Source organism: Apium graveolens, chromosome 11 (genome assembly GCF_009905375.1).
Source record: "Apium graveolens cultivar Ventura chromosome 11, ASM990537v1, whole genome shotgun sequence".
Classification (NCBI taxonomy): Eukaryota; Viridiplantae; Streptophyta; class Magnoliopsida; order Apiales; family Apiaceae; genus Apium; species Apium graveolens.
The window spans coordinates 191,129,710-191,152,735 of record NC_133657.1 but is presented as its reverse complement, the minus strand read 5'-3'; the positions used below and the strand labels follow the sequence as shown (position 1 = coordinate 191,152,735).

The 23,026-nt window shown below is 31.6% G+C and overlaps 1 protein-coding gene across 1 annotated transcript; it reads left to right on the top strand.

Annotated features, from left to right (window-relative positions):
- Positions 1–1,132: 1,132 nt before the first annotated feature.
- On the top strand, positions 1,133–2,258 carry LOC141696311 (uncharacterized). The gene is made up of 2 exons (XM_074500468.1): positions 1,133–1,905; positions 2,015–2,258. The coding sequence occupies exons 1-2, from the start codon at positions 1,133–1,135 to the stop codon at positions 2,256–2,258; spliced, it is 1,017 nt and encodes a 338-aa protein (XP_074356569.1).
- Positions 2,259–23,026: the final 20,768 nt, after the last annotated feature.

The following is a 23,026-nucleotide window of genomic DNA, read 5'->3' as shown; positions in this document are numbered from 1 at the left end:
AAACCCTAAATATTACACCAGTGTTTCCAAACTATGTCCAAATTTATGACCCATAATTCTTTAGTTGAGGGATCTAGACAATAAAACGCTATTACAAATTGATTTTTTTCATTTATCTTTTAGGGTCTATACTTGAGAATATGCATCATTTTATTGTGGAAAAGAAAAAAATTGATATATGATAGTCCAGTGTGTTCTTTTACAATAACGGCTTTTGAAAAATAATTTATTATTTACAGTTACAAATTATACTTAGGATACTAGCTATGCAATTATAAAGAATATCATGATGTCATCAGTACAATGATGTCATCATTACAACAATTCTTATGCATGAAAAATAAATATTACAAAAATGTATTAAACTTGAAAGTACGTATTACACTTATTCATATCTTTTCTTAAGATATTAAAAATATTCTTCAATGTGTAAGATACATTATGTCACTAGATTTGAATGTATATGGGTTCCCACACATTAAGAAAATAAAGGTTTTTTATGAGAAAATTTAAGAAATTTCTATTTCCAATGGAATGTAAACGATATTAAATATTTCTTTTCTTAGTAATATTGTTAGAATTAATGAGACGCACAATACTAAGTATGTGATTATTCACTATCACCTCCATGATATCATCATTACAGTTCTAATATATCAAAAATAAGTAAATACATAGAACACGAATATTGCACCAATATATTACACTTGCATTATATTTTTTTCTATTGTCTAAATTAGAGAATATGCATCATTATATTGTCGAAAGGAAAATATGTATAATCCGAAAATAATATTTATTTTGTAGGATATATTATCTCAATACATATTGAAGTATTTAAGATTCTAAAAATCAAGAGAATTAATGTTTTTTATGAAAAAATTGAAGTTATTTCTATTGTTAGATGGAATCTACTCCACACTAATTTATTATTTTAAACAAAAATACAGCTTTTGGATAGATAGAATATCTTGTAAAAGATGCATTCTTCCATGAAAATAAACCCTTGGATGACAGCAAATTTGTTATATAAACCCCTTTCCAGTTCAACGCTTATCACTAAAACCTTCTTTCTTCCACCTTCATTTCTTCCCTCATATATATCACATACATATATACCAAACTTAAGGGAATGGCTACCGAGTTTGATGTTTACGAATACGAGACGTCTGCTCTGTACGACCCAGCCTTAAGCTGGGGCTGGATAGAAGAAAGAATGAGTGACCAAGAATTTAATCTATACCACACAATTGACAGGAAGCTTTTTTACATGCTAATCTCTAATCTCGGCCGAAATGTTGATGAATCCGTGCATGTAGTGGCCTTTCTCATTTGGCTAGAAAAAATCAGGTTCAGCAGCCGTACTGTCTTCAAGGTGATTTCTTGGCCACCGCATCTTGTTTTTCAACTTGCTGATGAAGTTGCTGCCCTTTTAATGTGCTTAATGAGCACTGACTTAGGGGATAAGTCAATTAGTACGTATTTGCTTGCACAATTATGCTTTGCTGATATAGACTTGGTTCATTTCCACCAGAACAGAATTAAGATTCTTGAAAATGTTAAAAAAGTTGTTGTTGAAGTTTGTTTGAGGGCTTTTAAAGACATATTAAATGGTGGTTATCCAGTTGTTGTCCCTTCTCCTGTTTACCCCCATGTTGCAGGTGGCTTTCCTCAATTAGGGTTTGGAGAAAATCTTGGACCTGGAAGTTACTTTCCGCGCAGCCATAAACTGGCACAATTATTAGAAGATCCCAGTGCGGATCTTAGTGAAATTTTCGGAGGTTTGCAGCTTGTGGATGGATGCGAGGATGAACTAGATGTGCCCCCTGACGATCGAACAATATTCTTGACATTCTCCAGGGGATACTGCATAGCTAAAATTGAAATTCAAGAATTCTTTACAAGGTATTATGCAAAATTGCAATCCCTATCTAACCAATTACACATTTGAACGAGCGGAACCTCTATTGATTTAATTATATATTGACATGGTTTTTGTTTATGTTTGTGACAGGATTTTTGGTCAGTGCATTGAAGATATATACATGCAGGAGGTGCAAAGTGATGAGCAACCACTGTTTGCTCGAATGGTGTGCCGTTCAGCTTCGGTTATTCCAAAAATAGCTCCTCCAGGACCAAAATCTATGTACAACATCAACGGAAAGCGTATCTATGCCAAGAAGTATGTGAGACCCATGAAGAAGGGGAAGAAAAATAAAAAAGATAGAGGGGCTACTTCCCAGTATACTACTAGTTAAATAAAAAAATACAAGTATTAAGGTCATGGATGTTGTAAATACAAAACTTTGTTCCCTATGTTTGCTTATGTTTTGGGTCAATTTTTACTAATGTCTTAATGAATTTTAATTGTTTTATCACATAAATCTTACTATTATCATTTGCATTTTATCTTGTATACATCCCCTAAGCACAATTATCATCGTCAAGCTACAAAATTAACATTCATCAAACATAAAATGCAATCAAAGATATTGTTTATAACTATAAACAAATACTTGGTTGGATGAGAGTTTGGATCTCTAACCGGCTAATACTTTTAATATGAGATTATGGAATAAAAGCTTAAATACACTGAATTGTACTTCCCAAAAAAATAGTACACTAGGCAAGAAAATATAAAACATTTTTGCCTTCGCATATATACTTGTTTTAAATATTAGGATGAATATCAAATTAATTATTTTGCACATGAAATCACCAAATCATCGAATCACCAAGATTTTATATAAAAGTTTGGATAGATATCAAAATAATTAATTTGCATATGTAATAAATAATACACTTGTAATAACAACTCACTATTTGATATTTCCAAGCATTTTCTCGTGAAGTTTTAAAATAGGATCACTCGACCATAAGGCTACACCATAAGGATTAAGTAATGATAATATTGGGGTATAAAGGAACTTAAACTCAAAAAATTTCACAAATTCATACTATATTAGATAATTAGTTGTCACAAAACCTACCTCTGTCACAAAACCTTCTTCTCTTCACTCAAATAGTTATTACGCCTAAACACTAATAGAAATGATAATTATTTCAAGATAGTAGCTGAGTTCAATTATTTTATCATTTTAAAGTAATTATGAGTACATAACGAATTTAAAACATGAGGAATGATATTGTTAACATAGATAATATCGTTATTATTGGATCATATCATTATTATAATAATTTTCTTATTAGAATATTTTCCTTTATTATTGTTTACTTGTTGACCATATAAAGCCCTATTCACTTTTAATTGAAGAAGTCGTATGAAGAGACTTTTGTGCTTGTTACAAAAATGACGGTTGTTCGTACTTTGATTACAGTGGCTTCTATCGCAACTGTAAAATATTTTAGATGAATGTTAAGAATGCATTCTTGTATGGTGATCTTCACGAGGAATTTACGTGACACCTCATACCGCTCTTCTGCCTCAATCAGTTTATGTCCGTAGACTTCGTTAATCTATTTATGGTCTTCGTTATTCATCTCGTTCTTGGTTTGAGTAGTTTTCTGTACTTCATCCAATTGGTTTTCATTATAGTAATCATGATTCTGCTCTATTTTTATGATCTACAAGTGTTGGTCATATCCTATTTTCCTTATATGTTAATGATATAATTACTAGAGATGATTGTGATGGTATTGAGTCATTAAAAAATGAGTTGGGTCATTATTTTTTACAAAAGATTTGGATTTGCTCCGGTACTTTTTGGGAACTGAGGTTTCTAGTTCACAAAAGGGGTATCTTTTGTGTCAGTCTAAGTACATTGTTAATTTATTTGACTGTGTCGTCTTAATGATAACAATATTTTAGAAACTCATTTAGAGATGAATGCTTAATTTCTCCATCTGATGGTCTTTCCTTAACACATTTTACTTCATATGGTATGATTGTTGGTAGCCTAGTTTATCTCTTTGTCACTTATCCGGATATTTAACATGTTGTTCGCACAGTTAGTCAATTTGTCACTTTTTCTAGTACCATACATTGGGCTGTAGTTCTTCGTATTCTCAAGTATGATTACTAATTCTTTGTGGGACTCAGTTTCAGAGTCTTCACTACATCATAGATTGGATTCTGCAACCCCAAAAAATTGTTACTAAAGTTCAAAACCTGTTGCTACAGGTGCAAAAAACGCTATAATAACGCTTTTTCGGGGTTGCCATTTTAACCGTTGGGAAAGAACTTTATTGCAACCTCGGCACACCCTGTTGCAACCCCTGCATATTTGTTATAGAAACATTCTATTGCAATACCAACCACGGTTGCAATAGGACTTGACGAGTATTGCAACAGGGTTTAGGCTATCAGTATAATATTGTGAGGGCCATACATAGGCCCCAACGAGTTTGCACTTTTTATACAGTTGCATATCCCAAAATTATATATAATTTTCATTTCATTACCAAATAATACCAAACACAAACAATATTTACCAAAATACACCACTGTCAAAGTACATAGCTTGATATATAGTTCCAAACCAAGCACACCAAATATATTACATTCTTAAAAAAGTGAAACACCTTAATTTAAATTAAAAACGATAAAAGAATGTAAATATAATTGTAAAAATAATTCATCCGAGTAAGAAGTTGGGCCTTGTTCGATAAAAAGAATACCACTGTCAATCAGGATTTGAGGTATTTTATTTATCTTCATCATCTTCTGTGCTTCTTCAAACTACAGTTGTAGAGATGCGTAAATAGAAATATTCCCTAAAGTAGTCGCAAAAATTTAAAGGCAAAGAAAAGATCAGATACATGCAGCACTTGTCACAAAAGAATATATCTTCGGCATTGAGAGTCTCGGTAGAACTAAATTTTTTCAAGCAACTTGTGATATAACTGTTTTGTTCTATATCAAAGCTCTAATTTAGGAAAGTTTCGTCCCTTGCCGTTACTGTCTGACACCTTAAGCACCTAGTCTTATTAGTGAGAATCCCCTGCATTAAGGAACAACAATGTATAAAATGACAAATTGTTAACAGAAAGGTTGCTTTTTTGTAGAATGATAGTTATGCTAGGGTTTATGCATATGTCTAGAAAATGTTAGTTACTAATATCCTTTGGCAATTATATGCATCAAGTTACAATATTATCAAATAATGACAGATAGGATTTAATAAATACCATATACACCATTTTTGAAAGATAAGAATATGATTTTTAAAGTATAATAAATTTGCACGTCAACACTCCATGGACTTGTGATCATAGCTATTAAACTACATGGTTGACCTCTTGTACTTTGTCTCTTGCTCTAGCAAGCAATTTGTACTGATTTTCAAACATGAAACCTATATAAAACTGCCAAAAGATTTAAATCAGAGAGATACTAGTGGATTTAAATCAAATGTGTAGCAACCTTGTCAACCATAATATTACCAATTTAGTAAATTTAACAGCTAATAAACGTACACCGCCAATTAAAATGAATAATTTTATTAATTATATTAAGGTATAAAATAAATAATTTATGCTATAGAATAACTTTGGGGTATAGGATTAAAATGATATAAAAATTACATACCAATAGTGATGCATCTCCTACTTATATTTATGCATTAATCACATGCAAATCTACAAGTTTCTATAATTTTATTTTCACATTTCAATATATAAACATGAGATATTTTTGCTGACATGCTCAGATATCAAAAGGGATGTATACAAGAAGGAAATTGAGAACTCCGCGTTCCTGAGAGGCTTAAACAGAAACGTTATGAGGTTCCTTTTTATGGTGGATGCAATTGACAATACTACATTTTTTATGTGTGGTGAGTTACTTTGAGCGTTAACAATTCTTTTTCATGATTAATTGTTGCTTTTATTTCATGTATTTTCCTCACTCAAACATATAAGGTTGGAGGAGCTAATGCTTAAGAGTGACATTTATGTTCATGGCTTCAACATCTTTCAAGGTACCTTCTACCTTCTATTGTAGTATTTTCCTTATTTAAATTCCAAAATGATAAACATGTGGTTGCATGAATTTGGATATGTAAACCACTTAAAAGTTATTTAGTTAGGGAGGTGTCAAGTTTACAAACAGTTAGGCAGGTACAATAAACAATATCAACTAATTAAAAGTGGACTCTGCTATAACAAACATATGTAACAAACAGAGTATTTTAAACAAGTCAAATTAGAGCCTGTAATATAGGTTCAGGAATCTATCATTTCATCAGAGTTGAGCATTTATTTGCCTATGTCTATGTTTGTGCAACCATGTCTCTGATCTTTTAACTATATAATGAGCACATAAATTCCATCAATTAGCAGTGTACATTTATTAACCTGTTAAAATAGAAACATAAACTAGACAAAGAGGGATAACTAAGTAAACCTGTTACAATGGTAACAGGACCTCGAACCTCGGGTAAGTTATGCTTGGGCAAAGATTTGATAACCAGCAATTTTCCTACCTAGTAAACAAATGATGAGTACAATTGATTAATTTTAACAAATAACAAGCACTTGATTACAATAACAAAGTATTCCACACATATGTGTACAAAATTACGTATAAAAGAACACATACTCGAGGAGGGCCTTGAACAACAACTACAAAGGGAGGTTCGTCGCCAATGTTACGATTGACAACAAGAACATGAAGTATGCGTTGCTCTCTGTCCGTAGCACGAGTTTGTAATCTTTTTTCTTTAACGGTTGAGTAAGCGCAAATGCTAATTAAGAATAATAAAAAAAATCACAATTAACCTCCTAGTTACTTCAAGGAAATAAATCTATAAATTATTTTAATTACAACATAATAATTCACACTACACTAAATGTATAATGCAGTTACCTACACATCTTGCAAAACAGATTGAACTCTATAACTATCCTACCAAATTCGATTAAAACTACACATAACCAAAGCATATAAATGGCATCAATACCAATTTGGATTTGGTAATGGTTGACTATTTAGTGAGAGAGACACAAAAGGGAGGAGAAGGGGGAGACAGAGGGAGAGAGTAGAGAGAGGGAGAGAGGGACAAAAAAAATCGAATGGAAGACTCAATTGATTAAATAACCATTAATTTTTAAGAACCTTAACTCGTTTTGAGGGATAGAGCCAGCCGTAATGTCTGAGAGAGAGAGAGTGTTTAGAGAGATCTAATTACATAGTATTTTTTGTTAAACTTTTTGTTAAAAGCAACGCAACAATTGTACAGCCTCTGAAATTTTATGGACTGCTTGAGTTGTGTGCCTCATTTTCATTTTCTTATATTTATATTAAAATTATTAATTAAACTTGATATTTTAAATTTTGATTACGAAACTTAAATTATTTTATTATTATATTTTAAATCAGTTCGCTAATGAAGGGTTTACCTTTCGAATTTAAAAATATTTATTTCAACTATATATGCATTTGATATAAAATAATTATTGATCAATAATATTTTAGTATATATATATATATATATATTACCATCCTAATAGTTTTTATTGCTTTCAAATTTTTAGAGAAAATATTATTTTGATAAAAATATTATTATTGACTTTGATAACGCGTTGTTAATTTTGAAAAAAATGAATAATATATATTTAAGTTATTAATTCATTTTTATGCAAATTTCTATCTAGGGAAATAAAAAAAAAATATGCTAAAGTAATATTTTTTTACTATACGCCAACATCAAAATAGAATGGTTGCAATAGACATAATTATTTAAGTATACTATAACCTTTTTTTTGCAATACTAAAATAAAGTGTTGTAGTAGGCCATTTATGGTGTAGTGCTTTTCTTTGGTTCTACCTCATTCTTAGAGTTGTGTTCTTATAGTGATGCTAATTGGGCTAGCCATCCTCAGGATCGTAAGAAACAACATGTTGTTTCGAGATCGTCTTCAGAAACTGAGTATTGTGCCATGGCTTCCACTACTTATGAGATTGTTTGGTTAAGCCTCTTAATTGCAGATTTACAAGTTATCCTTATTAGTTTAACTCCGTTATATTGTGATAATAAGTGTGCAATTCATGTTGCACGTACTTTCCTATTTCATGAGCGCACTAAATATATTAATATTTATTGTCATTTTACTCCCCATTATAAACTGCAAGTTACTCTCTGATTGTCTTTTGTTCCTTCTTCATTTCAGATTGCCGATATTTTTACAAAATCTCACCCTATTTTTTGATTTCATTTCTTGTCTAACAAACTCTCAATACTTATTGCTACAACATCGTGAGTTTGAGGGGATGTTAGAATATAGATTATTATTATTATTATTATTATTATTATTATTATTATTATTATTATTATTATTCAGGATTCTTTTTGTATTTAGTGTATATTGATTTTCTATATAAGTTCAAACATGTATTATAAACTCATTGTTCATTATAATAAGGTTTTACGTTCACATTATATCTATGAAGTTATCGGATATAATATGCATGTCAGTATTAAAATTTAATTTTTGTAGTTTATTATTTGGAGGTTCAATAGAGCTAAGCTTATTACACAATCCAGTAACCAACACAACTATTATGGTCACAAATAGAATGGAAAAAATATAACATTAAAATGAGGACATCGTTTTTATTCCAAGTAAACCAAATAATCCTTTATTTGAAAAAGACCATTGAAACCCATTTCTTTGCATGTCATTTATTTTGCGACAAATGTTTAGAATTTCTACTAGTAATGGTTCAATCTGTATATCAAGAAGTTCATTCTTGTGGTAGTAGCAACTTATCGTCGTCATCATCATCATTATCACTTCTGATTCGGGGCCTCCCAGTGTTGCAACCTTATTTGATTTTGATGGCTTCAAACATTGAAATCATATGTGTTTGATCATTATTCCTTTTCTTATCATCTTTCTTCAGATAGTATAGTGCTATTTTTGATTAAATACTCTTGAGCATATTCAAGATAATTGACAACACGGAAAAATCGACAATAATTACATATAACAAAGAGAGTGTAGTTCTGGCGAACAAAAATATAAACAAAATATCCCAAATTGCGTGAAAATATTTATTTCTCTCCCTCTAGATATCATTCTTCATAGTGGACTACCCGGTCTTCTCAAATATATCAAACTCTTGTCTCATTCCAAGCCTAAGGAAGAGAAAAAAGAAGATAAGAAATGTAAAAGTGAGAACATAAAAGATAATGTAAGCACATCTCTATAATGTATTTAAATACATGGGTAGAGGAATAGAATCGTGGACATATCTATAACAGTGATACCCTTCAAAAATTATGCACATCAATAGCATTCCAAAAAGATTAATTACCTTAAATTGGAAGCTTAGTAGAAAAGATCAGTCCCTCTTTAATCACTTGATTCCCTTCGATGCTGGGCAACAAAATCAACAATATATACATATATGTGTATATATATAGAATCTTACTCCAATATAAACTAAATTAAAATACAAACTACAAACTACACCATCCCACACATAACTCCACCTTATTCCCCTTATTTTTAATTGATTTTTTCCCGTTAATTGGTGAATTTTTTTTAAAATCTAACTTGACTGTATTTTTTTACATCCTCGAACAATTAGTATGTTGGTTTTTAATCTAAACGTTTGAATTATGTTTTATTTATATTTATTTGTTTTATTCACTCTGGTTAGACCGAGTCTTCAGCTGAAAGGATCAGGTGTCAAGTAGTTGCTAGTTAGTAGGACAAGTGGTGGAATAATATTCTAGTCATGGAGAGTTTGTAGGAGTCAGTTTAGTTCTCTATTTTTCAGTTAGTTTTTTCTTTGCTTATGAATTCTATATATGTAAGTGTTGCTTCATAAATAAAATACGTCAGTTGGACAAATACTGTTTTGTCTTCTCAGCTACATTACATTTTGTTAACAAAACGCATATATATATATATATATCTGTGATTTCCCAACAATCTGGTATCAGAGCCTCAATAAATTGATTGAGTGGCTGATGCCCAAATATATGCCAAAGACAACAACAACAATGGAGCCAGGAAGAAACAAAGACGGTACAGTGAGTTTGAATTATCCCATGTTGACGAGAACGAATTATACAGCATGGGCGATGAAGATGAAGGTGTACATGCAGGCCCATGGCGTCTGGGATGCAGTGGAACCCAAGGATCCCAATGGGGTGGTAGAAGAAAAGATAGACAAGCTCTCCTTGGCTGCTATCTATCAAAGCATTCCAGAAGACATCCTTTTATCACTTGCAGATAAGGAAACTGCCAAAGCAGCGTGGGAAGCAATTAAAGTAATGAGCCAAGGTGTTGAACGTGTCAAAAGTGCAAAAGTTCAGACCCTCAAGGCGGAATTCGAAGCAATGAACATGAAAGATACAGATTCTTTAGACGATTTTTGTCTGAAAATCACAGCCTTGGTGACAAACATTCGTGCATTGGGAGAAGTTGTTGCTGAGTCATACGTGGTAAAGAAATTATTAAGAGCTGTACCTCCGAAATTCTTGCAGATTGCTTCCACAATTGAGCAGTTCGGAAATCTGGAAACAATGACTTTCGAAGAAACTGTTGGTTCTTTGAAGGCTCATGAGGAGAGGATGCGAGGACCAAGTGAAGGAAATGGAAGTCAGTTGCTTCTTACGGAAGAGGAATGGATGAAGAAAGTAAAGGAGGAGAGCAAATTGTTGCTCACTCGTGATGAATGGAACAAACGCTCGAATCGGGGTGGACTCGATCAAAAGGTGCGAGCAAGAGATAATAATCGAGGTGTAAGGGACAGAAGTCGTGCAAGATGTTTTAACTGCAACCTACTCGGGCATTTTGCAGCAGATTGCAGGAGACCAAAACGAGACAGGGACAACAAGGAAGAGGTTAACATAGCACAACTTCCCGATGATGAACCTGCACTGTTATTGAATGAACTTGAGGATGAAAATGAGAAGGTGGTTCTCATAACCGAGGAAAGAGTGTCTCCAAAATTGAGTCAAGAAGCCGAAAGAAATCAGATGAAGTCCAACCTATGGTACCTGAACAACGGAGCTAGTAATCACATGACGGGTCAACGTTCGAAATTCAGGGTACTGGACGAGAAGGTAACTGGACAAGTCAAGTTCGGAGACGGATCAGTTGTCCACATCAAGGGAAGAGGATCAGTGGTGGTTAGAGGAAAAACTGGAGAGGAACGAACCCTACGTCACGTGTACTACATCCCATCCCTCTGCAGTAATATAATCAGTATTGGGCAGTTAGCAGAGGAAGGGAACAAGGTGACAATTAGTGGGGATTACTTGTGGGTACGTGACGCATGTGGAACTCTTCTTATGAAAGTGAAAAGAACTCAAAACAGGTTGTACAAAATCATTCTAGAAGACGGTGAATCACATTGTATGTTGTCAAAAGCGGAAGAAGACACCTGGCTGTGGCATTCTCGATTGGGACATGTAAACTTCAAGGCCTTAAAGCTGATGGAGAACATGAAGATGGTGCATGGGTTGCCAAAGCTATGTTTCCGCAAGGATGTGTGTGCAGGGTGTCTTATGTCAAAACAGGCCAGAAAAAGCTTTCCGTCGCAGTCAAATTACAACACAAAGAAGGAGCTGGAGTTCATTTATGGAGATTTATGTGGTCCCATCTCGCCAACTACGACTGCAGGTAACAAATATTTATTTTTGTTGGTTGATGATTTTAGCAGAGTCATGTGGGCTTACTTTCTGAAATCAAAAGATGAAGCCTTTTCAGTCTTCAAGAAATTCAGAGCAAAAGTTGAAAATTGTCCGGAGAGAAAGATCAGAGCATTTAGAACAGAAAGAGGAGGTGAGTTCTGTTCAAAGGAATTTGTGAATTATTGTGAAGAGGAAGGCATCGAGAGACAATACACCGCCCCATACTCGCCGCAACAAAATGGCATCGTGGAAAGAAGAAATAGAACAATGGTGGAGATGGCCCGTAGCTTATTGAAGGAAGCACAACTGCCAAATCACTTTTGGGGTAAAGCCATTCGGCATTCAATTTACATTTTGAATCGATTGCCTACGAGAGCAGTGTCTGATGTAACTCCGTACGAAGCTTGGTTAAAAGTGAAGCCCAATATTGAGCATTTGCGTGTTTTTGGCTGCCTGGGTTACATGAAGTTACCAAGTGTTCAGGTGAAGAAACTAGGAGATCGCAGCAAGCCAGTAATTTATCTTGGAAAGGAATCTGGTACCAAAGCTTACAGGTTGTACGACCCTGTAAACAAAGTGGTACATGTTAGTAGAAATGTAACATTCGATGAAAAGAAACGTTGGTCATGGGAGTCCGATGCATATCCAGAAACAGTTGAGACTAGAACATTCACGGTATTTGGAGGAAGTGCACCTACAGTGGAGGAAAACACTTCTGGAGCTGGTTCAGATATGGTGTTCGAGTCTGAGAGTGAAAATGAATCTCATTCATAATCCACAAATGCAGACTCAATGGACTCTCGAGAATCGACTCAACACTCAAGCTCCATAGCATCAATGACAGACTCTGACACGAGTAGCGAACCAAGGAATCTCAGATCACTTGATGACATTTAGGCTAATACGGAAGAAGTTGTTCTTGAAGACGAAGAGCTGTTTCTCATGGGGGTGGACGAACCTGTAAATTACAAAGAAGCTGAAAAGGAGCAGAACTGGAGAGAGGCAATGGCAAGGGAAATAGAGGCTGTCAATCGCAATGGAACCTGGAAACTTACCACATTGCCATCTGGGCACAAGGTCATTGGTTTGAAGTGGGTGTACAAGGTTAAAAGAAATGCAGACGGGAAAATTCAAAAATATAAGGCGAGGATCGTGGCTAAAGGGTACGTTCAGAAGCAGGGAGTTGATTTTGAAGAAATCTTCGCCCCGGTGACTCGGCTAGAAACTGTGAGACTACTACTTGCTCTTGCTGCGAAGAACGGATGGGAGGTTCATCACCTCGATGTAAAAACTGCATTTTTGAATGGAGAGCTTCGAGAAGAGGTCTACGTTTCATAACCCGAAGGTTTTGTCAAGGCAGGAAAGGAGAACTTAGTGTACAGACTTGTCAAGGCCCTATATGGTTTGAGGCAGGCGCCTCGAGCATGGTACGCAAAGCTAAATAGCTGCCTGGAAGAGCTGGGTTTCGAGAGATGTCCATACGAGCATGCAGTTTACACGAATAAAAGCAATGGGGAAACTCTAATCGTCGGAGTATATGTAGATGATTTACTTGTGACCGGTTCTAGTGTTGGAATGATAAACGAGTTCAAGAAAAGAATGAATGAGAGGTTTGAGATGAGCAATCTGGGAAAGCTTTCTTATTATTTGGGTATAGAAGTCAGACAAAGCAAGGGATGTATTGAGCTAAGGCAAACTAATTATGCCAAGAAGATTTTGGAGAAAGCTGGCATGAGTGAATGCAACGCAACTAAATTCCCAATGGATCCAAAAGAAAACATTGGCAAAGATGAAGGTGGGAAATTGGTCGATACAACACAGTTTAAAAGCTTGGTTGGAGGTTTACGATAGTTGGTCCATACACGACCAGATATCGCATTTTCTGTCGGTATAATCAGCAGGTACATGGAAACACCTACGGTAATGCATCTTAATACTGCAAAAAGGGTCCTGCGTTATATCAAGGGTACCTTGAATTATGGTCTCGTGTACACAAGAAACAGTGGCAACAATGTGTTGACAGGCTATAGTGACAGTGATTTGGCAGGACAAGTCGAAGATAGGAAGAGTACCACTGGGATGGTGTTTTATTTGGATGAAACAGAAGTGTGTGGCTCTGTCATCTTGCGAAGCGAAGTTTATGGCTGCTACTGCAGCAGCCTGCCAAGCCATTTGGCTACGAAAATTGTTGGCTCAGATTACAGGTGAGTTTATCAGTCCTGTAGTAATCTACTTGGACAACAAGTCCGCTAGCGATTTAGCTAAGAATCCTATGTTTCACGGACGCAGCAAGCACATAGATATACGATATCATTTCATCCGGGAATGCGTTGAAAAGGGAGAAATCATTGTCAAGCATGTGAATACGGACATGCAGCGAGCAGATTCTCTAACTAAGGCTCTTGCAGTGGTGAAATTCGAGAGGATGCGTAAACTTCTGGGCATCAAGGAGCTGTTGGAATAAGTTTAGATTACGGGGGAAATTTGTTGGTTTTTAATCTAAACGTTTGAATTATGTTTTATTTATATTTATTTGTTTTATTCACTCTGGTTAGACCGAGTCTTCACCTGAAAGGATCAGGTGTCAAGTAGTTTCTAGTTAGTAGGACAAGTGGTGGAATAACGTTCTAGTCATGGAGAGTTTGTAGGAGTCAGTTTAGTTCTCTATTTTTCAGTTAGTTTTTTCTTTACTTATGAATTCTATATATGTAAGTGTTGCTTCATAAATAAAATACGTCAGTTGGACAAATACTGTTTTGTCTTCTCAGCTACATTACATTTTGTTAACAAAACGCATATATATATATCTGTGATTTCCCAACATAGTATGAATACCATATTTGATATATTTGGACGATTCTACTGGTTTCTCAAATAGTATTGATTTCAGCTTAGTGATTCAGTTAAATTTAAATACTGATTTCAGTCAAAATATAGCCAATATGCTATGCAAATTGATGAGTGGGAGATGAAGAAAAATATGATAATTTTTTTATAAAAAAAAGTTAATTGATTAATGGGAAAATTTAAATAAAAAACTTAGGGAAAATACTACATAATGTACATGGAAGAGAGAGGAAGAGATTAAACATGTGGTTTGTAGTTTGTATTCTAATTTTAGTTTGTATTTGAGTACTTGCTTCTAATTAGAAGAGTTACTAAGTGAATTTTGGGATTTAGAAGATGAACTTATAATATTGAAAGAGTTAAATGCATACTTATAATCCCCTTTTTAACTAAGGTTAGTGAAATTAACCCCTGAAGTTAACATCTACGTGAATCGTATTTCTTTTGAGTTTTTTTCTTATATATTTAATTCATAAAAAACTACTAACCCCCAAATAATAATAAAACTCAACTAATAATTAAGATTTTGTACATATATAATTAAGAATAATCATTAGAAAATAATTTGGATAACTTTTAAAATTTTAGAAATATGAATGCATAAAATTATTTAATTAATAGCTTACTAGTGGCTATCGCAAATTTATAAACTTTTATTATTATAGATATAATAATGCACGTCCTCCTTTCTGAAAAAATATATAAAAAATATACTACAAAATGGAAAACATATTGTTAAATTACTTACCATACAATATCATAACACATATTTATTATTAATTAAGTAGGTTTAATTAGCAAAACATTTACTCTCAAATATAATAATATTACACCTCAACATTTATTTCTCCTAGTATTTGAAATAATAATTGAAATAAAGCAGTAGCTCAAAAATATTTGAATTATTTACTTGGTTCTTATTGCCAACAAAATAAAATATTTAATTACATACTAAATAATATCTAACACATGTAAGGTAACTCCAACCGAATAATACAATATACGAAATATTGATAATTGAATAATAAAATTCTCCGATATAGAAATCACAATAATTTAATTAAATTAGCCGCATACTTACTATAGTTTATCAAAAGAGAGAGTAGTAAATAAATAAAATCGGAAAAAATAATCAAAATAATAAATTTTATAATTTAATCGCCATTTACATATGTGCACCCTAATATTTTAATATCAAGCATTCTATCATGTAAATAAATTAATATAATTTCTAAGATAAAGCAAAACCATAATTTAATTACTTAGAATTTCTAGTCCTTACAATAATAATAATAATAATAATAATCTAATGAGAATCAAGTATATATCCTTCTTTATAATACCTTGGTTAACCAATCACTCTCACACTTAAAAAAATATATCAATGTTACAACTCAACTATTCCCATACATTTGCCTCCTCTATTATAAAAATCGAGTCTAACTACTTATGCAGTTAACTAATCATAAAATTTTGAAATATTTTTACATCAATAAAAGAATAGTCCTAAATTTTAGACCAATCATATTACCTTAAAAATTTCGTTATTTACCATTCTGATTAAATTATACTAACTATAATAAATTAATGATTCTAATTTAAATATAGTGGTCACTTATTTCAACATATTAATATATTTTATCCTTCTTTCTAATACCTGAGTTAACCATATCATTGAGTTAACCAATCACATATTTTCTATTTAATTTTATCCAATGGGAAGCAAAATCTACAAAATAGACCAATCAGATTACAACTCTATTATTACCCTACAAACACTTCCTCAATTATAAAAACTGAGTCTAACTCCCCAGTTAACCACTCAGAAAATTTTGAATTATTTTTAAATCAGTAAAACCAAAGTCCTAAATTTTAGACCAATCACATTACATTTAAAAATTTCTTATTTACCTTTCTCATCAAATTATACTAACCATAATTAGGTAATAATTATAATTTAAATATAGTAGTAACTCAATTCAACATATTCATATCATTTATTTTAATGTTATCAAGTTAGGTTTCAAAAAAAAGTTTTCAAGTTATGTTTGATTTTATTTCATCTATATGTTTTGATGAATTTACAGCCAACAAGAAGTTCACAAAACTATCTTTAATTTTGAAATGTTCTTAAATTATTAACGAGCTAAAGTTATCCCAAAATTAAAGAAAAATTGAGGTACAAATTTTGTATAAAATATTCAATGTTTGTCTAAATCATGAAAATATAGAATTCTGTTTTAAGTTCCCAATTATACTTGGCATTCTACTATTTTTGGTTTAGATAATGAAAATATAAATATTTCTTTATTTTAGATCGAACATCTATTCATCTATTTATTTCAAGATCTAACAATTCTTTTAAATAATTTAAGAAATAGAACTCATAAATCTAGTAGAAAAAGAATTTTGGTGTCATTTAATTTTATTTTTGCTCTATATTGAATAACTTGATTTAACACATGTATATATTACACATGTTCAAGGCCAAAAAATAAAAATATATTTTTATTAAAAAAAATTCTAATATACAAGTACTTGCTCTCACACTTTAATTATTCACGTTTTATTTGATTTTAATTTGCCTATATGATGAGTTCTATAAATCATATTTTGATGAATTTTAGGCCTACACGAACTTTAAAAAATAACTTTTAATCAAGGAATGATTCAAAAAATGTTATACTTAAAATTATCCACAAATTGAAGTGAAAAAAAAGTTATGAATATAAATATCCATTTCTTTTAGAGCAAATAACTATCAACTATTTATTTCAAGATTTAATGGTCCTTTCACATAGTCAAACAAAAAAAATAATCAAATAGGTATTAAAAATGAACAAAAAGGATTAAGATTTCTATGAGAAAAAATATTTATTCGCATTAGTATGATTTTATTTTGGATCCATCTCGAGTTGTGGAAATCAAATTTTGGCAATTTTTCAACTACGTAGAGCATCGAAAAGACAAAATGATCTTTAATTTAGTAATGGTTTACAAAGTACTATTCAATTATAATTTATTTACCAAATTAAAGACATTTAGTACTATGGATTCCTACTATTTTTTGGTTCAAATTATAAAAATATTAGATATTCCTTTTTCAAGATTTTTTTCAAGATTTAGCTATCTTCATTACATTGGTAGTCAAAGATCAAAGAGTTTTTATAAGATATCTTTTACTGTTATTATATGTAAGAATAAAATAAATTTATTTTTCAAAATATAAATTATATTCGATTAGGATCACCAAATACATACTAAATCCCTAAAATCAAACTACCATCATCTCTACCTTCATGATTACCACTAACATCTATATCTATGAACCATCACTAGATATTTAACCAAACATAAACCTTAATCACCTTGAAAATAGTAAGACTCCATTAAAATTGAAAGTAAATTATGTCAGAGACTGAATATAATGTAGGAAAAGATAACTTTGAAGAAACATTTTTTTTACAGAAACATGTAGTCGTGATGAAGAGAGGTAGTCAATATAAAATATATACATAAAGAAATGGGTATAGGGTAAAAATCAAAAAAAAGATGAAAAGATGAAAAATCATAAAAATATATAAGTAGTAATGAAAATATAGTTTTCACTAGTTGGTCAAAGAAATGAAGATCTTCATAAAAGATGAAAAGAAATAAATCCATATTATGTATAGGTGTAAGATCTACAATAATATTAAAAATGAATGATTGAGATTACTTTCAAAAGTGTGGACTTCTATATAATAAATATGCCAATATTACATATTTTTTCTAAGATATGATAATAATAAGTAATTTACACAACAAATATTAAATTATATGGTTTTATAATACAATGACATTTTTTATACATTGCTTACCTAACCTTTATTTATAAAAATAACATTTTGTAAACTATATAATGGAGAAATAGGTATTTTTAAGGTTTCTTAAGAAAAATTCTTTCCTATATATGTTTTTTCCATAAATATAGTAGTTTTAAAATTTTAATTCAAATATACATTTTCGGAATCATATTTTTGAAATAAATTTGTTAAATATATTTTCTATAAAATCTATAATTTATAATAAGGACATTTTGGTAGACCTTAACAACAGTTTCCAAAGATAAGTAAGTAATTATAGAAAATGTATTTTATATAATCCTATATTTGTTTTGTGTGGATTTTATTAAGAATGTCAATGTTTATTATCCCAATTTGAAAAGAAGACAAAAAGATGCTAAGTATGTAATTGTCAAGATTCGGTTTTTACATAATTTTAGGAAGAATATCATGAGATTAACCTCAATATCATGAGAAAAAATTGAGATTAACCAATTTAATTTTCGATCCAGATATTATCGGATACGAGTTTGCCTTTATGTGTATTTGCAATTATAGAATTCAAATATAGATAATACCCACTTTATTTCCAATACAGATTTAGATATTAAAAACATATACATATCAATTTTTTCGATTTTTTTAGAGCTGAGATATAGTATAATATTATGGGCTCTAGGGTGAAGCTGCACCAATTTATTTTAGATATATACAAGGCCTAATTACTAATGGAGTTATCTGGCTTTTTATATACTAGCAAACTGTATGTCCCACAAATGATGTCGTACAACTCCGAACAATCTCCCGCTTCACACATAAGGCTCGACACTTGTCTAATCTATCACCTGATTATGTGATCCCATCATACAATTGATGTGAGACAATTTCTAAAAATCTTCCCCCTCACACATCAAACTCAACAACTGCCGAATTTTCCACTTAATTGTGTAGTATGACTCCCCCTTGACCCATTATGGAAGTTCATCTGGCTCTATTACACCCCTAAGCCCAATCTGGATGGCCCATTTTTCTTTAGCTTGACCCAATATTAGAAGTCGACCATATCTAGGTCCCCGTATGCCCATACTAGACCGCCCATATGCCTCCCCCTTAGCCCAAACTCGGTTATCGTATCTACAACATTTTAGGTCTATTTAGGAGCCTGTCTAAGATTGTTATGAACCGCTATAACCTGAAACTCTAATACCACTTCTTGGGCTCTCGTACCAGGGCTAAATTGAAGGCCTCATTATTAATGGAGTTAACTGCCTGCTCATATACTAGAAATTTACCCCTCCCATAAACTACGTGTGACAATTTTTAATAATGCTCGCTTCACACATCCGGCTTTACACCATCATATTCGTCACCTGATTATGTGATCTAGCCCCCCTTGACCCATAATAGAAGTATACCTGACTATCCCTGCCTCCCTCTAGGCCCGTACTAGAAGGCTCATTTTCCTGCCCCGTAAGCCCATCCAGAGGTAGCCCGTATACCAGATTCTAGAACCCTTCTTGGAGCCCATTTGAGATTGTTATGGATCATTATAATATGAAGCTCCGATACCACTTGTTGGGTTTGCAAGTCAGGTCTAACTCCATATTATTGTGATATTGTCCACTCTGGGCTGAGCCTGCAGGGATTTGTTTTTGGGCACATCTGAAAAGGCCTCATTACTTATGGAATTATTTGGCGGCTTCTATAGTAACAAATTTCCCCTCACATAAACGATATTGGACAACTACCAACAGTCTCCCCTTTTACACATAGGGCTCGACCCTTACTGAATCCGTTACCTGATTATATGATCCCTTCCATACACAATATGGGACAACTCCTAACAAGTCATACCCGGACAACACAATCAACTCATGGGTGCCGCACTTGAAGTTTGAGATGAAATATGTAATATTGTAATTGTTTATAATTTCTTAGTTATGATTTCATCTTTAAAATAACTATTTGTTACACTACTTGAAAAACATTTATTTAGTAATAATATTAAACAAATCATAAAAAATTGATATTGTTGCTACGTGAATTTATTCATTAATTAGATGTACAATAACATTATTTTGTATAATCTCATATATCCATGATGTCACTATCACAACAATTCTCATGCATGCAAAATAATTATTTCATTGATGTATTATACTTCATTCATATTTTTCTTGGAAAAATTAAATTATAGGTCCCTGAACTATTAATGTTTTATTTTCTAGGACCGGAAACTAAAGATTATGTATTGTGGGTCACTTAACTTTTAAAATTTTTAATGTAAGTCCTTCCGTTAAACCGTAAATATGACACCATGTTTCCAAACTATGTCCAAATTCAGGACCCACAATTCTTTAGTTCACGGATCTAGACAATAAAAGGCTATTAGTTCATGGACGTACAAATTGATTTTTTTTCATTTATCTTTTAAGGTCTATACTTGAGAATATACATCATTTTATTGTGGAAAAGAAAAAAAATTGATATATGATAGTCCAAATGTGTTCTTTTACAATAACTTCTTTTGAAAAACAATTTATTGTGTACAGTTACAAATTATACTTAAGATACTAGCTATGTAATTATACATAATATCATCCTCATGTCATCATTACAACAATGTCATCATTACAACAATTCTTATGCATGAAAAATAAATATTGCAAAAATATATTAAACTTGAAAGTATGTATTGCACTTGATTCATATCGTTTCTTAAAATATTAGAAATATTCTTCAATGTGTAAGATACATTATGTCAATAGATTTGAATGTATTTGGTTTCCCACACATTAAGAAAATAATGGTTTATTCATTATCCCCTCCATGATATCATTATTACAGTTCTTATACATAAAAAATAAGTAAATACATAGAACACGAATATTGCATGAATGTATTACACTTGCATTATATTTTTTCTTAAAGTCTAAACTAGGCAATATGAATCATTCTATTATGGAAAGGAAAATATGTATAATCCATAAAAAATATTTATTTTGTAGGATATCATTTTCTCAATACATATTAAAGTATTTAAGATCCTAAAAATCAAGAGAATTAATGCTTTTTTATGAAAAATTTGAAGTTATTTCTATTGTTAGATGGAATCTACTGGACACTAATTTATTATTTTAAACAAAAATACAGCATTTGGATAGATAGAATATCTTGTACAAGATGCATCCTTCCATGAAAATAAACCCTTGGATGACAGAAAATTTGTTATAAAACCCCTTTCTAGTTCAATGCTTATCACTAAAACCTTCTTTCTTCCACCTTCATTTCTTGGCTCATATATATCACATACATATATACCAAACTTAAGGAAATGGCTACCGAGTTTGATGTTTACAAATACGAGACGTCTGCTCTGTACGACCCAGCCTTAAGCTGGGGCTGGATAGAAGAAAGAATGAGTGACCAAGAATTTAATCTATACAACACAATTGACAGGAAGCTTTTTTACATGCTAATCTCTAATCTCGGCCGAAATGTTGATTAAGGTCATGAATGTTGTAAATACAAAACTTTGTTCCCTATGTTTATTTATGTTTATGGTCAATTTTTACTAATGTCTTAATAAATTTTAATTGTTTTATCACATAAATCTTGCTATTATCATTTGCATTTTATCTTGTATACATCCCCTAAGCGCAAATATCATAGTCAAGCTACAAAATTAACATTCATCAAATATAAAATACAGTCAAATATATTGTTTTTACCTATAGACAAATACTTGGTTGGATGAGAGTTTGGATCTCAAACCAGCTAATACTTTTAATATGAAGTTATGGAATAAAAGCTTAATACAATGAATTGTACTTCCCAAAAAAAATTGTACACAAGTCAGAAAATATAAAACATTTTTTCCTTCACATATATACTTGTTTTAAAAGTTAGGGTGAATATCAAATTAATTATTTTCTACATGAAATCAACAAATCATCGAATCACCAAGAATTTATATAAAAGTTAGCATGGATATCAAATTAATTAACTTGCACATGAAATAAATAACACAATTGTAATAACAACTCACTATTTGATATTTCCGAGTTTTTCGTGGTGAATTTTTAAAATAGGATCACTCGACCATAAGGCTACACCGTATGAATTAAGTAATGATAATATTGGGGTGTAAAGGAACTTAAACTCAAAAAAAAATCACAAACTCATACTATATTAGATAATTAGCAGTCACAAAACCTAACTTTGTCACAAAACCTACCTCTCTTTAGTGAAATAGTTATTGGGCCTAAACACTAAAAGAAATTATAACTATTTCAAGATAGTAGTTTAGTTCAATTATTTTATCATTTTAAAGTAATTATCAGTATATAACGATTTTAAAACATGAGGAATGATTTCTTAAGATAGATAATATCAATATTATTGGATCGTATCATTATTATAATAATTTCCTTGTTAGAATAATTTTTTTTTATTATTTTTTACTTGTTGGCTATATAAAGTCTTTTTCACTTCTAATTGAAGAAGTCCTATGAAGAGACTTTTGTTCTTGTTACAAAAATGATGGTTGTTCGTATTTTGATTGCAGTGGCTTCTATCGTAAATGTAAAATATTTTAGATGAATATTAAGAATGCATTCTTGTATGGTGATCTTCACGAGGAAATTACCTGACACCTCATCCCGCTCTTCTGCCTCAATCAGGTTATGTCTGTAGACTTCGTTGATCTATTTATGGTCTTCGTTAATTATCTCATTGTTGGTTTGA